We start from the raw sequence: 18,057 nt of genomic DNA on the forward strand, positions 1-18,057 counted from the left end.
ATCCAGTCGCATAGGCATGCAAGCACTGTCAGGCCTACAGAAGCAGCTGTGTGAACTGCGTCATTGCATCTTAGTTGTATATTGAAACAATGAAAGAAGAGACTACAATGAAGGAATTCAAGCAAAATGGTCTAGGCATGTGTTGCAATACAATGTGATAAATTTACTTCTGATTTAATAAATAACATAAGACATTTGTTACTTCACTCTCACAGAGATAGCTGGCTTTTAAAGTATGAACCTCCTTCTTAAATATAATACCAGCTGTCAAACAACGCTCTCTTTTCAATCCAGTCTATTCAAATTATGAGAGTTTGACAAAATAAATGACACATAGGATTTTTATTATGGTACAATTTGGCAAAATATACTATAAGCTTTCTTTTTGAAAAAATAAAACATATTGCACTTTCAGTAACATGAATGTGTAATGTCAAATTACAACTCAATTGTTAGAAATGAGTAATATTTCAAAAATAAAAGGGAAAACAAATTTATTTACTCATTCTGAGAAGAGAGGAAATTTTCATTTTCAACTACAAGTGTATGACTGCAGGTAACCAACATTCAGAGAACAATGAACAAAAAGAAACTACAATAAAACAAACAAAAACAAAATGTTAAAACTGTACCATGCACGGGGAGTGTTTCAAAGCAGTGTATCCTGGGTTACAATTGACGGAGCTCGAGAAAGCTGCGGTGATGTTTGGGTTAACAGAGTAAGACTGGCTAGTGACTGTGCTAGCACTGACTGCTGGCGACGGTCGTGCCCAGTTTCCTGTTGCAACAGTGGTGTGAACCCCAGAAAACGCTCCGAACACTCGAGCATGCTCCCACTGCGACTGTACCCCCCCGGCCCCCGGGCTCACATCTCCCCATCAAAACGTCAGATGGCAAAATAGAAAGGCAGCTGTTTGCTCCCATCATCTAAAAGTGCATCTCCACTCTTGTCCAGCAAAGTCCGTCAGCCCACTGCTATCTCTGCCAGAGCTGTGGGAGTGGGCTACAGAGACCAGTGCTTGGATCAGCAAACATGTGGGTTTCAATTACTTCTTTTTTTTTACTACTTTGTATGATTGGTTGCATTTTTAAACTTTTTTTTTTTTTTAAATCTCACTAGACACAACATTTCCCCTCAGCTTTTAGAGAAGCCAGAGGAATGCTAATTCACGGGGCTGGCCTCAAGAAGGCCCATGACAGGTTGTTGGTAGTGATGCCTTCCTCCTGATTCTCTTCGGTGTCATGCTGATTCCTAAACACCTACAGCTGCCCCCGTGTCTCACTGGCGCCATTTTCTGTTTTCAAGGCCGGCGTTGCAACTGTACTGGTTGCCATGGTTTCACTGCAATATGAAACGATTTTGTTTGGATTTAATTGGCTGCGCGTCACTTTTCAGACAGAGATTGTTGCGCACACACACAGGACACACAAGAGTAAAAAGGGCAGAGTCATTTGAAGAAATACATTCATTCATGTGCTCCTTGTTCATTTTTGTTGAAGAGTAAAAGTATCTAGGGACATGAACTTACCTGAGAAACAGCATCATCATGTCAGGAAATGGACAAATATAATTGCAAGGCCAATATTCAACAGCATTACCATAGCAACAAGGATCGAGTTAGGACCCTGCAAAAAATAACATTATGACAAAGATCAGATATCACATAACAATCAACATCAAATGTTCTTCCTATGGTTATTACAACTATTTAAATTAAAGAAGTAAGCAGCACTGAAAAACACCTTTTCCTACCCTGACATTGACACTTACTGTATCTTCCGTGCTATCTGCAATCTCCATACTGGCTTTCTTTGTATCTGCGAGGCTCTTTGGCTTTAGGGAATCCTGCTTCCTGAGTTTCGGGTCGCTCTTGCTCTCCCGTAAGGAGGGTGGCTTAGGAGTGGGGGTACCGAACGACTTGGGCGGTTGTGGGGGCATACGTGCTAACTCCAGAACACTAGGCTCTTCCTCTGGATCTACCTCAGGGTCTGGGGGTGGAGGGGCTCTTGTAGGGGCCTTGACGTAGTAGCTGTGGTATTCAGTGTGGAGCTGGCCATTGACTGGAATTGCAGGAGGCTGAGGAGGAGTTGCAGACTGCTGAGCTTTAGCGGGTTTAGGTGGAGCCTCAATGTGCATTTGAGAACCTTTGGGCCCATCAGTGAAGGACAGCTTCTCCTCTTTACTCAGCTTCCTGCTAGACCTTTCTTCCTTGCTAGATTTATGACTTGACTTCTCTTCTTTGCTTATCTTGCGGGAAGGTTTTTCTTCTTTGCTGGTTTTGCGGCTGGTGCTGTTGGCAAGATGACCTTTCTTCTTGCTGGAGTGAGGCGAGGGGGGAGGTGAAGCTCCATGACTGGTCACAGGGGAGTGGGGAGGAGTGGTACCTTTGCGGTAAAAGTGGGGAGAATCTCTCGGGGATCTGTCCTTCTTTTCAACTGGGACCTCTTTAATCTCTACAGGCTCCTTTAATTGTTGTTTTAGGTAGTCAGGTCCTGCAGAGGTGAGAGAGGTGACACATTAACATTATAGACAATCCACAGATACACACACACACACCTGTACACCTGCCTCTCCCCAGTTTGTACCTCTCAAGTATAGTCATTACATAGATATTAGATAGATATTTCATTCCTTTTTTCTTGTTTGGTTTTGTTGCAGCTTAGGAAAAGGTTTAAATGATAATGATGATGATAATTTATGTACAGGTGAGTCTTTCACAATAAAAAACAGCCATATGTGTTTTCTAAAATAAATCAACAACTACTGTATTGGATGAATTGCCATGAAATTTGGTACTGAACTTAAGTGGTCCACAGAGAATGAGGCTGTTCTGAATTTGGTCATCCCCTGACCTTTCCTCTAGCACCACCATGAAGTTGACATTTTAGTTTTTTAGCAAAACAATACAAAAATCCTCTACAGAAAAAGAAAACAAAAAAAGTTGTCTTTTGTGATTTTAAATTGTCCAGTACTTTAGTTTATGACCAAATACCTGCGGAAATAATAACATATTCCCATCAGTCTCAGCTGTACTTTGTGTTTAGTGCTAATTAGCAAATGTTAGCATGCTAATATGCTAAAATAAAAAGGTGAACATGGACAACATTATACCTGCTAAACATCAGAATGTTACCTATGTCATTGTGAGCATGTTAGTATTATGATGTTACCATTTAACTCAAAGCACTGCTGGGCCTAACTAGAGTGTGTAAATGTATCCACTATAGCGCCCTCAATGTTATAGAAATACCGCAAAAAATAACTGTTATGTGACACTACAGCTGTCAGTATCTGTGCAAAATGGCTCAATCTCAGTTTCAGTAAACTACTGAATGTCTATCATATAGGGAGTAGTAAACGAGTGAATGAGTGAGTGATTTCGGGCACAGCCTTAGTCTTGTTCAAAAACACCAGGGATTTACCCTTCAGAAGAACCAGTTCTTAACTCTGCAACAAATGTAACATCATTAGAGCCGCAAACTGGGTCTAACACCTTCCTCGCTCACATACTGAGAGTATTACACACAGGCCCAACAACATTTAAATACCCCATTATCTGAGGTTCAGACATAGTTCAATGATGACTCAAGAGATTACCAACTCCAGTTCTATTCTGAAATTTCAGATCCAGTCACTGTCCAAGAACCCAGATTAAGAGAACAAAGCACTCTTATCTATCTACTCCTGCCTCATCAGAGAGCTTCACTGCGAGCTAGATTTAAACCAGAGCTGCCCCTAAGCACAGTTAAACTTTCAAATCAAATATTCATGAATCAACATTATATATGCAATCATTCTGAGGCAGAGAGAGAGACAGAGAGAAATAGACTCATTAATGCAGGGTCACAAACGCCATTTCACAAAGGAAGCCTCCTCTGCAGACTCATCTTTATCATCAGTCATTCTCTTTTATCAGCATGTTGTTTTCCTGGAAAGGCCCTTGTCACATTAATTCTCATCTAATCCAACCAACACGGCTGTATAGATAAAGAGACTCGACCCTAAGGTGCAATGATGCCTCTTTTTTCCATTTTGTGCTTTGATCCGCACAACAATTTGTGATACTGCAATCTACTTCCTTTCTCTGCACCAGGAGTTTATGGACTGAGGTCCTGGGTTAGTGGTAGCAGTACAATGACACTACTCTTTACCGCATTGAGACCGAGTGCGCACTCCTCTTTTGACTATATATGTGTTTTGGATTTTCATTACGGACATTATGTCCTTAAATGTGTGGACAATAAAACCTGAATCTGAATGTAAATGCCTTTTTGCACGTGGGAAAATTCACACTTTATCGGTCTCTTTTGTTCCGTACTGAATTAATATTTATTAGAGACATCAGGCTCTTTGTTTGCCTGTTTTTTTCTCTGTTTCGCCTAAATTAGACTGTGTCAGGGTGACTAAGACAGGGACAATGCTGCTTTGTTTGAAGAACATCAGATGGTATGAGCAGAAAAGGATCCTCCGCATCCCATATAGCCAATTTGATATAGCCAATACCAATTTGAAATGGAAAAAAAGAGATCTAGAAATAAGAGGTTTAATATATTATAGGTATATAGGAGGAATAATTATGAAGACAGCTTACTGAGCTTTAACCCTGAACTGTTTTGGTTGTTTTTGTTCAACCCTACCAGATCACTTGCTCATACTAAGACATTAAACCATAATTTATACTCAGAGAGTGTAAGGTGATCTGTTTCTAATGTGTTTCTTGATGGTGCATTCAGTATTGAGTCGTTAGGATGGAACAATTATGCTAACATCAAATCCAGAAGGAATCCCATATCAGCATAAATGGTCTTATTGTGGAATCTTTTAGGTCTCAGTACTCATAAGCCCAAAGTATTTTTCAGCTGCATGGCATTCCTAATTTGTTTCATAACTGCCACAACCAATAAGACCCACTACAAAGAGCCGGGGCACATTTGAACATCTGTAGGGCTTAATATATCTGCCGAGCTTAATTTCACACCATAACTCAATAAGAGTTAGGGCTTCGTGGGCGGGCCTGAGCAGTTTCTCGCTGTGTGGGGACAGATTCCTCTGAAGGGGGTTCCAGGCATTTTTTGAGTGGTTCTCGGCACTAAAATGACCCCAGCCTCACGCTTACTAGAAGTGCAGCACCTGCAGTCAGTAAAAACGACTTCCACTACACTTCTATAGCCATTTTAAATTTCACAAACCCCCAGAATTCATGAAGTCAATTAAGTCTTTGAGCATTTCAGCATGTTCTGCCATATTAGTTGATTTATCATGTGGTTAATTTGTGGATATTTTAGCATGTGTTGATCCTCTCTTGTGACGAGTGAGTGAAGATTTATTAGAAGTGCTCCACCAAGGAATCCTGCCAGGCCAGCAGAAACATGGGACTCAATTACCCAAATGGCTGTGGTGTTTCTTTCATCTGCAGATTGATCAACTGGACTGAGTCTGCAGCCTTCCAAAGAGGGTCATTAAAATAGGCCATGATATTACTCATGACCAATAAAAAAAAGTCAACAAAACTCAACCCCCCAACTGTAATACGTACAGTGTATTTTCTTTCTAACTTCATCATTGTCTCTTTGACGTTATTAGAATACAAGCTTTTGTTTAAGCTGTGGTTGCCAGTTCTGTTCATGTTAATCCACGGCACATTTTCTGCTCCAGTGCACTCTTGGCAAAACACACGCGCTGACACACACGCACACAATCGTTTACTCGCACAAAACACAACGGATCGGCTGCGTAAGACCCAGCCTAACCCCTGCTGACCTTAATATGAGATGAACAGCAGTAATGAGAGGAAGCCTCAGTGAGGCCTGGGTATGTGTATGTGCATGCATGGATTTATGTAGGCGTGTATAGGGGCGGAAAGGAGTACAGTACTGCATGTGTGGTTATGATTGGTTCAGCAGAAGATTCATAGGGGACAGTAGTTTATAATCTAGTGTTATAAACCAGAGAGTTGAAAGGGCATCCACCATTTCTGGCTGACAAGCAAAGACTGACTCAAGGCTGTTGCTGCAATATGAATTATGATAAGTCTTGCCTGCTTTTACATCCTCGTCAGATGCACAGAGCTGTCAACAAAGACGGAAATAAATATTTCCTAAGGCAACCTGTTTGCTTAAGTGGTTCATTGTGTGTATATGTCAAATATAATAACACGTCTTTCACCTGGTAGTGAAAGGCATTTTCCTTGTTTGTTTTCTTTGTTGTTGATGCATTTGGTTAGCTTTTGTTACTGAAATTACATTTTAACATTCTAATATTGATATACTGTATTATATATGTATTAGTCTGTTCTGTGGGCTGTGGTCTCAGCATGTTCTCTTCACTGTTATATTTAAGATTCATGACTCAATTTGTAGCTTTTTAGATTTTCTCTTTCTTCCTCCTACGCAACACTGGCAGATGGGCAGGGGGAGCTGTCATTGTGAGGCCAGATTACATCCACTACTGTTACATACACACACACACACACACACACACACACACACACACACACATATATTCATGCATGCACACATATACATTTGCTCCCACATGCAAATAAACAATTCTTCTTTGTCTGAGCTTCCTGGTTTTTGCTGTGCTTTGTTTGTAAGTGGCCACATGCAAAGGAGAACCTGGAAGAGCTCATGTTTATATGCACTGACATGTGATTGATGGAGAAGAGTGGACTTGAGTTACTTCTATCTTGAATATCAGTGATATATCATCACAATTATATAATGCTCTATCTACCTTTACTTACTCTTAAAAACATAAAAAATACTGCTATTTCCATGATGAGAAATGTTTTTGAAAATTCACCAAAGTTGCTTGAAAAAGGACTTTATATAGTTTATATGGTGTATCTTTGAAAGTCATAAGAAGTTGCAGAATAACTATAAACTTCAGTGGAACTACTGTCCTGAAACTTTCTCCAACTGCTGCTATGAATATAAAGCAGCACCTGCTCATGTCTAGTTTTCGGTCCTGACAGATCCAGGCTTTTATGGTTCCACCTGGTCTGAGTGTACCTTGACTGGGTCAAACAGGGCGGAGCGGGATCCCTGCTGGGCCCCCCAACCCCCATCAGTGACCATCTGAAGGAAGGGACAGCTGCTCTGCGTCAGCCCCGGAGTGGGGTGAGTGCGGGGCCGAGGTCCTCTCAGTGGATAAGGATTTCAGCTATGTCTCCATTAGACCCCAGTGAGCACACATCGGCGACAAATATAGCCCAATTAACGTCATGCCACGGGCCACGCCCAGCTAACCCTCGCTGCTCCCCTCCAGGGTGCTGTGTGTGAACCAATCATAAAGGTCAGGGTCCTGTTCCCTGTGACCCTCTCTTCCCTTTTGAAGTGCACACTCCCAATCTGGGTGATAATCTGCTATGAGTCTGAAATGCCAATTACAAACAACAAGGGGTTTAGACCCCTAGTTGTTACCCTAGAGGACGTATTAGAAGCTGAGAGATAAGGGTAAGTGAGAATATTTCCACTGTAAAGGTAGACATTGAGGAAGCAAAGCAGATTAGTTTGGGAAAGTCAAACAAGTTCCTTTTAATGCAGCAGACATTGCCTCATTTTTAAAAGCGTTGCCCTACTGTAACATTAGGAAGGAAAATGTCATCATGAAAGGAAATATGAATTCTACACTGACTTAGTACATTTGTCAACAGGACATAGCTTATTTTTTCTTTAAGGTTAACTCCAGTGTTGTTCATTTTGCCAGGAAGCTGTGAATGGGGGAGCTCGTTTACACTCAAACACGATATAACCTGCCAAAGGACAAACCGCGAACCAACAACAAACAAACCAGGCCATTCTTGATTCCTGAAACTACTCTGCTCTTGGAGAATGTGACTTATATAATACAAGACTAAGACTTTCATAAACGAATAATAAAACTAATATATGGAAAAAATGAGGTTTGGCTTTTTGCAGGTGCCTGTCTGGCTTTTGGCTGGACTTACCACACATGCTTACGTAACTGAATGTTTAAACGCTGCAGCTCAGATGTCGCTCTGCACTGCACATTATTATGACATCAGCCACTCTCTCATTCATGATCTGACTTATAAGGCAAGGACACTCTCAGCACAGACTTGTGAACCCGGAGATCATCCGGCCTGCCAAGCATGACCACCGGTTTCCACAACACAAACAAGCCGAAGGATGGCTCTGGCCCGAGTGGACCGTTTCTGTGGCTTAGTGAAGGGACATACTTGAATAGGTCCCATTGTCAATCTATTTGTCACCCACTATTTTGTGGTAGCTTCTGGCAAAGGCCCAAGGTCGGCTTGCTCATAGGCATAAAAATATTACACACAGTGGATGAGGCCAGCCTCGCTCTTATATGTTGTAAATAAAAATAAACACATGTAAATGGCTTTAATGCTTTTCAATATTCAAGCATTTTCAGGCAATATTAATAGAACCTGTGCATCCAAATGAGTTTGCTTTCTTACAAAATCTGCAATCTTATTTCTTCAAATGTTAAATGTAAAAAGTAAGTAAGCAAAGATGAAACAATGGTCTAAACCCATTCATCTAAAAAAAATACCAGAACTAACCCAGAATGGAAAAATAAGGCAATGCATAATTAAAAAATACTTTTAATAGATCCTTGTCTGATGTTGCCCTCTCTGTGGCCTTGTGTTCCACCTCTGACTCCACCTGAAGTACAAGCTCTTTGACAAAAAAGGATCTCTACCCCTCACTATTATTATATGTCCGGCGTTGCCTTGTAAAACTCAGCTTACCTTGTAAATGAACTAAACAGAGTTGAGTCGACACCCAACGCTGTGTGCTACTGTATAGTATGGCAGTATGCCTGTTAAACCACCTGGCAGAGGAAAGATGAGAACAGCTTGGTATTAACAGCAGGAGCCCTTTTTGTTTTCTTGACCAGCAGTCATATACCTGTAAGCCATCTCTACCCTCCGCTAAAGTATTAGTGTGATATTATCTGACAGGACACCATTAAAAGAACAGATCACATTCTGCTTTTCGCACTTTTTTTTTGGCAGAGTTTATGGCTGCAAATTTTAGCACGTATTTCCGAGCTGTTACAACAGGCCTTTGAGAGCAAAGACAAGGCTTCCATCCAGAATACAGTACCCTGCTTCTAGCTGGCTCTGCTTTGTCTAAGCACTCACACAGTCCTCCATTGTGGTGTTAGAAATCATCCTCAATACCTCTAGTCTTCGATTACAGTCCTGGAACACCGAACCCTACACTTTTGTGCGCCCAGAACAAGCTCATTACTGACTCAGACACAGCCTGTGTAAACAGCTCTAAAACTGTGCAAACACTATTATTCATACAAAGTACCCAACCTCTCACCAGTTACCCAATTCCCAAAGACACAGGAGGAATGGACAAATTTGTTTCTTGAGTATGGTGCTGAGGGGGGCTAGAATAGCTTGGCCGGGTGAACCACTCATGTGTTAAAGCCCCCTGTCAGACCCCTGCAAAAGTCTTAGAAAGGACTGCAACTCCATCATTAAGTAAGTCTTGTCTGAAATTTCTGAAAACCTTGTCTAAAAGCATGCTTACATGCATAGCTAGGAGCACATTCATGTAAATTTTGCCACTTGAAATAGTCCAAGTATTGTATTTCAGGTGGAATGAACACATCGGACCTCCTCAACCGTTCAGTGCACTTGTAGTCTTTCTCTTTCTCATACAGACAGTAGGAATGGATCTAGAGAGACTTGCATAGAGGGACACCAATCCCTGCTAAGGCTGTGTGATACCCACACTTCGCCACTAGGGCCATGCTTTACACATGTGTTGTGTATGGAAGTTTGCTCTTAAAAGTTACCTGGTTGGTAGAAGTTGGGGGAGAGCTCCCTGGCAACCGCCCTGGCAATTTCAGAGTCGTGCACAGCAGAGATGGCAGCTTGGTCTGCAGCCTCACTTTTTGTCCTGGCATGAGCCGTTCTGGAGAAACAAAGAGAAACATTAGTTTTGCACTGTAACTCAGATGTAAAGACATACAGTAAAGCATACAGCTGAAGGGTGGTTGATGCTTGTTGCTCCACACGTGTACAGTAGTGTAACTACATAGAAACACAAACACACATTTTACATTTTCATATTATAAATCAAAATCATTGGTCTGTGTCCATAACACTCCTCCTCACCATCAGGACTGACCCAACAGCTTCCCTATACTATCTTTTTCTCTATCTTGCATCTTGCTCCTCCTCGATGCCCATCCATCCCTCTGCTTCTTTCCTCATCTTTGAGCTGTATCACTCGGCTTGTCCCTCTTGGGGATAACATAACACCTCCCCTTGTGCTTCTATATCTCAAATCCAAATCCTGATTCTCCAAATGGAACTCAGCCACATCCAAGCAAGACCTTAATCCAGTCTGGAGCACTGCGCTGCCGCTGGACCACATGGGAGTGCTGCCCAAAGCGTCCCCCACTCACACACACACACACACACAAGTACATATGATATAATACATACTATATCATTTTCACAAAATTTCAAGCCTGTCTAAACCAAAATGTATGCATTCATGGTAGGTCTCACTTTTTAATTCTCCTCTATGAATGACCATCTACAGAGAGAATCAAAAAAAAAAGAAGAGAGAAAAATGCAGCCAAACAGCAGCAAAGTCTAAAGCTAAAACCATCACCTATTCCAGAGCATGCAAACATGAAGCATGCATCCACCTCTACTGTAGTGATGCTCAAAAACCAAAAGGCAGAAGAGTAATACGTTTCGGGATCAATGTGAGCTTAGCATTAGCACTCAGAGGTATTATGGGAGCGTACCATGGTGAGACAGACAGAGGCTGGGGGGTGACCTGCTTAACAAATCCCTTGAAAACTCGACTGAGAGAGTACACAAGAACAACACACGAATACTCAGAGCCATGACTGATGGAGAACATGTATGTATGCTCTGGGTAGAGAGGTCGTATCCCTCTGCTACCACTAGATTCCCTATAAAAAAAGACCTAATTATGCAACAACATGCAATGCATCAGTTAAAGCCGATGGATTAGTGACTTACTATATGAACAGATACTATATGAGTGGAACCCTCACAGTAAATGCTCACACAATACATGACAGTGCAATATGGAATGCGAGGATGCAGATGGGCTGTCCAAGTATCACTGTAAGTATTGACAGCTGTGCCTGCTGCCCTGCTTAACCCTACTCATCCATCTTCCTCTCCCTCTTTCTTTCACCATTCCATCTCTCTTTCAATCAATGCTCCTGCTTTTTTCGATCCTCCTTCATTCGTCTATTGATGCTGCATCCTGTCAACCCCCCGCATCCCTCCCTCCCTCCCTCTTCCCTCCCTCCCTGTCTTTCTGTCAGAGTGACCCCAACGGACAGATGTCTCTATTTCAGACTTCTTTTCTGTCCTTGGACTCTGGGCTGTCCTGTTTTTGACGGGCTAGGACAGTGAGATATTAAAATGCATGAGGAGCCATATGCTGGTGGGAGAGACGGTCCGTTTCCTCTCCAGAAATAAGTCCACGCATCACCCAGAGACAAAGGACACAGTGAGGGCTGTGTTTACGGACAGCACAGCCTCTGGAAACTATCCGCTGCAGCTGCAGATCGAAATATAAGAATTTCACAGCATCTCAGTCACACACAGTAGTATAACACGCAGTGATTTGCCTCTTGCTTCGAGTACAAACATGTAGGAATTGCACTGGTGTGGCTAAAAGCAGGTATCCTGTAGCTTCATGATCTTACTCAAGAGCACTTCACTGTTAAAAACTGACATTAAAGCATTCCGGTTACATCACACCACTGTCATGTATACTGTAGACATTCACTTGCCACAGATGCAACCGCAAGGACATGCACGCGTCTATTTCTGAAATGTGTGAAATGTGCAGTCAAGTGAAAGGAGGCATGAATGTGTCATGGATGTATACAGCACGCCCATGACATATCCTAAGGATCTTAACAGTTCCCTTTAGGTAGAGTGGGCATAAAGTCACGGGCAGACACAGGAAGCGATGCAGACTGTTCCCAGACAGGATGTCTGGTAGTGGGAGGTGACAGGCAGAGAATGATGGGAGTAGAGGTGTGATAGAGCAGTGGGACAAGAGGAGAGTGAAACGGAAGGCGAGAAAACATGGGCATGTGGAGCAGAGAGATGAAAAGGTGTTGGTTAGGATCTTATAGACATTTTTAATCTAATTAATGAACAACACCAACACCTTTCACAGTGCATGGACTGTTACACCTGCTCTCATTTATTTTTTTGTCCACCTGGGGGCAGTGAAACAAGCTGTAAACACAACACTGACATACTACCTCCTTTGATATGGTGAACACAGACACAGACCAACATTAGCATTCATTTGGAATCAGACAGAGTGTGTGTACACCTGATGAATGCAAGTCCAATATTCACTCTCCCTTAAATTCTGTCTTTGTTTTCACCGACTCCTCAGGGAAATATCTGGATCTTTAGCTGCTAAATGTTCCACTCTGTTCACCAGCTAGTTGCCAACTTTGTCTGTCTGCTGTTTGGTGCAGGACAGGTAGGGTACTGGGGGATTATCAGAGATGCTGATGAGGCTAATAAAGGCAATGAGACAGAACCAAAACAGTTAAGTTGGGCCCATAAAACCAAAACAATTAGTTGAAAAATGATAAAATGCTTCATAGAGCTATAAGAGAAAAAGCAGTTTTATAGGTTTGTCACAATGAACAACTCCTATGATGTATGACAAGCTGTTTGATTAATTGTCAATATAAAAATATTGGTTACAGCAGTTTTAAGTGTGATTGACCCCAGAATTTATCTTCCAAACACATTTTTTTTAGGACAAAGGCATTGTCTTTTTGAGCAAGGCAAAATGTCTGGGTAAACAACAGCATGCGTGCTCACAATTGACCTTTGGAAAAGTTTTAAGTTCTATAACTTGTCAGACAGTCTGCAGCCGCCCTACTTGAGGCCAATCTGCTTCTGAATATAAAGCAACACCTGTTCACGTCTAGTTTTGGGCTCTGCAGGCGCCACTGACTGCTTGTGCACCGGGGACGGGTCCAAGCAAATCAAGGTATTTGAATCCAACGTGCACCCAGGCATACACCATAAACAGTCATACTGCACACCTGCTGGCACAAATGCAAATATCACACAAACACATACACAGCAGTTTGTAGAAATGTGGACAAAGAGTATATGGAAGCAAAACTCTGAAGCAGCTCCTTTCAGACTGAAACACCATTTGAGAGATTTTATTGATGAAGGTCTGGCAAGAGCAATGGCTGTTTTATTACTGTGACAAATGAATTGTGTGAAAAGTGTTGAGTCAGTGTTGGCAGCTGCTGTGGTGGATGCTCTTTCTCTCTGTGTAATGTGTGTCTGTGAGCAAGTGTGTGTGTTTGAGATACAGAGAGGATGAGGGTGATAAAAAAAAAAAAAAAACAGAGAAAAGGAAAAGATATAGAAATGAAAAAAAAAATAGAGAAAGACAGTATCAGGGGAGTAAGAGAGTGAGACAGGGAGAGCGTGAGACAACACGACAGATATACAGATTGCCCCTCTAAAGACTTCTGGGAATTTAGAACTGCTGAGGTATGCATCTCAGCTTCTCTAATTTTACTGTAGGGTTAAGTTTCAGACCCGAGCTCCCATGCGGCACGGTACATCCTCCTTTAAGGTTTTACATACCTCAGTCTCCCACAGAATATGGTATGTGTGTATCTCTTATGCTTGTTCCTGTGGCCCCTGTATGTGTGAATGTATGCGTGATTGTGTGCACGTTCCCCTGAGTGAAGCTTCAGTCCATCACTCCCCAGGCTATGGCCTATTTGAGGAATCTATCTCACATATGCTGACACAGTTCTACCCCATCCCCTCTCGGCCCCCTCCACCCCCTTTTGCTTCTTTCTCTTTTCCTCATCTTCCTTCTCTCCATCACAGTCCCCCTCCCCACCCCGTTCCAAGCATGGTAACTGGAATGCTGACTGGTACAGTATATAATAAGATAGAGGATGAGTCTTGACCTTGCCCGTGGTAAACATCAGCACTCAAAAGTCTATCTTTAAACTCCATCACTCTCTTTCATCGCCAATGACTAAGAGAAAGCTACTACTATACAGCATGGGTCACATTTCAGGAGCCCTTTGGGAAGGGTAAACTCCTGCTTGGAGTTTACAAATGTGCTTATGAAAGGATATTGTACATCAAAAGAAAATATCTTGCCCAAACAGTCCCTAGGTCCAAAGCGGCGGCACATAACATAACAGAAAGTCTGAACAAATTAGCACTTTGCTTGCCCTGCACATATCTCTTACATCCGTGCAGTCCTGCTATTGAATTCCCGGCTGGTGCTAATTCAGGATTACTAAAGCATGACTAAGACCATTAGTGGTTAGCTAAAACCGACTGAAATTATTCAGGAATTATTCCTGGGCTGAGGTCTGGGCTCACATTACCAGGGGCTGCAGCGGTGGGGACAATGGCTATAGTAAATGAGGCTTTAAATGGGAGACGGAGTGGCTGTTATTATGAGATAAGCCAACTTTATCCTGAAGAGAGAGCTGTGGTGCTGTATAATGAGAATATTTGGGTGTGATCATGTCTACCAGATACCATGTACTGTACTTGAAGCATTTTAGATGTCAGGGCATCCTAATAGTTTGGCAGGCCGGGGCTTTGTGCTCATTTTCTCTCTTTCTCCTTTCTTTTCCGTTATTATTTTCAGTAGAAGTAGAGATATACTGTACATGCTCAAAACACAGCATTACTTTCTAAGATCAGCTAATCTAATATGCTCTCTGAATGCAGAAACTGAATGTTCTTTTCCTCATATTTCTCCTAAACATGCAAGATTTGAATGTATAAAAAAACTCAGCATAGCATAGTATGCAAATAAGAATACACAGGACACCGCAGGACAAGCAGCAGCATAAAATCACAATTCAATTCAATACAATACAATTCAAGTACAGGCCCTTGAATAAATGGAACATGGTGTGACAATATTAAAAAAACACTTGCAACAGTGAAAACATAAGGCAGGGAGCAGGGAGGTTGGACAATAAGGAGGGAAAAAAACACGACTATGTCTCATAATGAATAGAGCTGTCAGATAGAAGAAAAGAATACAATAGAAAGGATGGAGACAAACTGGTCATTAAGCCTATCTGTACAGAATCCTTGGGGAAAAACAAGCAGCTAACTAAATGTATGGCACTATGTATGGGAAATATATTTATATGCTTTCTTGCCAAGGGTAGGATGAGATGATTGATCAATCTTTGAGTCTCTTGGCAAGAATGTTCAATTATTTCTTTAAGAAATGCAGCGAACATAGTTATCAGGGTTATGTTATGTCCCTGAACAATCATAAAATTCTGTGCCCTCAAATAATGCATTTATCATGTTTAGGGCGGTAGAGACAGATTGAAAATCAGTTTCTACACACAGACTTCATTTCTGGGAAGAAGAATGAGTAGAATCACTTTTGATTAAACATGAAAAAAAAAAAAAAAAAATCCCCAAACGCTACTGACATTTTGGGCTGTGGATTAGAAACAGACCTAATCTCTCACTGGTGCTCTCTACTCTAGGAGCTCTGTGCTGAACCTTCCACTGAGACCTCACTTGGCCTTCATCCAAAAACACATGGTTACAGGTATGAGTTTGTGTGGATGTCTCGGCATCAGGATTTTAGCGTGTGATTCTGTTCTCACGAAGTACTGAACACATACTGAATTACTGTATTATGGTAAATACTGTGCGTCTACAGTAGGGTCCAAAAGTATGAGACTTCCCATTCTGGGAAAGTGGTCTATAGACTGGTCTATGCGTGCATGTGTTTGTGTGGTACATGCTCTGATACGCTCTCCTCTAAGTGCTGATATGAGTCTTCAAGGGTGTGTTGAGAGAGTGACACAGAATCCCTTGCTGAGATGATCTCTCTGGTTTTGGTGAAGGGCAATAGCAGGGATTCAGACCTCAGTTCTGTGCTTGTTGTGTCAACACTGCTAGTGAAACATGGCCACAGCTGATACAGTTAATGACATAGAGGGGGGAGGGGGTGGTGGTGGTAAACTATATACCGCAGAAAAAATTTGGATGTAACTTTTGGAGGTTGAATGTGATTTTAGTGTCACCCCAGTTTTTGTCAGTCAGTGTAGGCCAGGACAGATGAAGAAACAGCCATAAAACCATTAAAGCTGACACACCAGTCATACCAACAATACTAACAATTGTCATTATCAATTTTTTTTCTGATTTATCAAATAATATAAATATAAAATCTTGGGATGTCCCTACCGAGCCACCAGATCAGTGCTGATACTGACCTCATTACGCAGACTGTTGGATGTGACCAATCTACCTAAATGCAGTTTCTTTGTGAATGTAACTGCTTCAGTTTTTCAGTTACATTCATTCAGTCATGAAAAGCCGCTGACTCACTTTTTAGTGCAACATCATTTGCTGACCTTATGTTATCTCACCTTACAGAGTTATAGAGATTTTAAACTTGGGAAAAAGAGAGCACTGGTATTAGATTGGGCTTTGGTATTTGCAGACACCCTGAGTTGAGGTATTAATATTGGGAGAAAAAAAGTCTGATCGGTGCATCCCCATAAAATTTCCATCTTTTTACCAGAACCCAAAAGTTTTCAAATTTAAACCTAATATTTTTCATTTTTGCTGGGCGATTAAAAGCTCATCAAAATTGTTGTTTATTCATTTTCTGTCAAATGACTAATTGACAAACTGACTAATAGTTTTGGCTCTAAAATTAAATTAAGGAAGACATTAAGTATTAAAAAATATCACTTGAGTCAATATTCAGAATTCAAGATGATCGTCAGGATAGGATTTTGCATGGCTGACAGGTCATGTACAATCATACACACAAGACTCAGCAGATACAAATCATAGACATGCTGTCACATGCCGAACATTACACAACATACACATGCAAACTAAATATAGAGAGATGCAAATGCACATAGATAGATGCCAACGCGTTTGACCAACACCTTGGAAAAATGAGGTATCTCACATGCAAATGACTGCGTTAACTTTAATATAATCTCACACACACACACACACAGACACACACCCACACACACACACACACACACACACATCAAATCTACATGATAAGTTGAAAGGACTATTACTGAGACATGCCATAATGAGGCCTACTGGGGCTCAGGGAATAAGTGTGGAAAAAAGGACATCTATGACCTGTTTGCATTATTATATTGAGGCTATTTCATAGATTTGTGCCTATAATAAAAGCCCATGAATCTATTGTGCATCTACAACTGGAACCAGAAGTGTTGCACATGCCTTCAAAGATGAAAAAAAAGCCCCCACAATGTTAAATGAACAGCGCCTCTTCACTCTGCTACTTTATAAAGAAAATCAACAAATAGCTGACACGATGATGACGGCGGTGAGGCAGTATCCATGGTAACCACCAGAGACACTTGAGCAAGCTGTCCAACCAGACATCTGGCCTGTATTAATGAATTTGCAAATGAACAAACCCACACTACAGCCTACTGTATGGGTATAATCTTGCACGCCCTTGCAAACACATACACATGACACACACACACACGCTCACACACACACACACATGCAAACTAACTATCATATGGGCAAACAGAACCAATGTAACACAATATGGGGAACAATTTTGGATTTTGCAAATGTGATAAATACAAGTTAGCAAAGTGAAAATACTGTAAACTTGGCAAAAACAAGGCAACACAGACACAGAGACACACACGCGCACACACACACACACGCAAACACACACAGGCACACACACACACAGACACACACACCCACACGCACTCACACACACACCCACACACACAACAATCACTCCATGGTGTAACTCATTTAACTACAAGGCTCAACATCCGAAGCTGAACCTATGTGAGTAAAGGTCACATTGCCTGGCAACCACTTGAGCTTAAGGAATAGTTTTAATTATGGTCTGTGCTCTCTCCTCCAATCTTCTGCCACCATTCACCCCACTGTCTGCACACACACACACACACACACACACACACAATAATATACACACAACCATCAA

The 18,057-nt window shown here is 41.6% G+C and overlaps 1 protein-coding gene across 1 annotated transcript in view; it reads right to left on the reverse strand.

Annotated features, from left to right (window-relative positions):
- Nucleotides 1-1,075: 1,075 nt before the first annotated feature.
- The window catches only part of LOC121888350 (junctophilin-1-like), a 29,536-nt gene continuing 12,554 nt past the window's right edge, over nucleotides 1,076-18,057 (reverse strand). The window contains exons 4-7 of the mRNA XM_042399811.1: nucleotides 9,806-9,924; nucleotides 1,772-2,493; nucleotides 1,530-1,626; nucleotides 1,076-1,342 (exon numbers count right to left, since the gene is read on the reverse strand). Coding sequence (XP_042255745.1) covers nucleotides 1,546-1,626; nucleotides 1,772-2,493; nucleotides 9,806-9,924 — 922 coding nt within the window. The 3' untranslated portion in view covers nucleotides 1,076-1,342; nucleotides 1,530-1,545. The remainder of the gene's footprint in view (nucleotides 1,343-1,529; nucleotides 1,627-1,771; nucleotides 2,494-9,805; nucleotides 9,925-18,057) is intronic.

The sequence above is a fragment of the Thunnus maccoyii genome, chromosome 21, assembly GCF_910596095.1.
Source record: "Thunnus maccoyii chromosome 21, fThuMac1.1, whole genome shotgun sequence".
NCBI lineage: Eukaryota > Metazoa > Chordata > Actinopteri > Scombriformes > Scombridae > Thunnus > Thunnus maccoyii.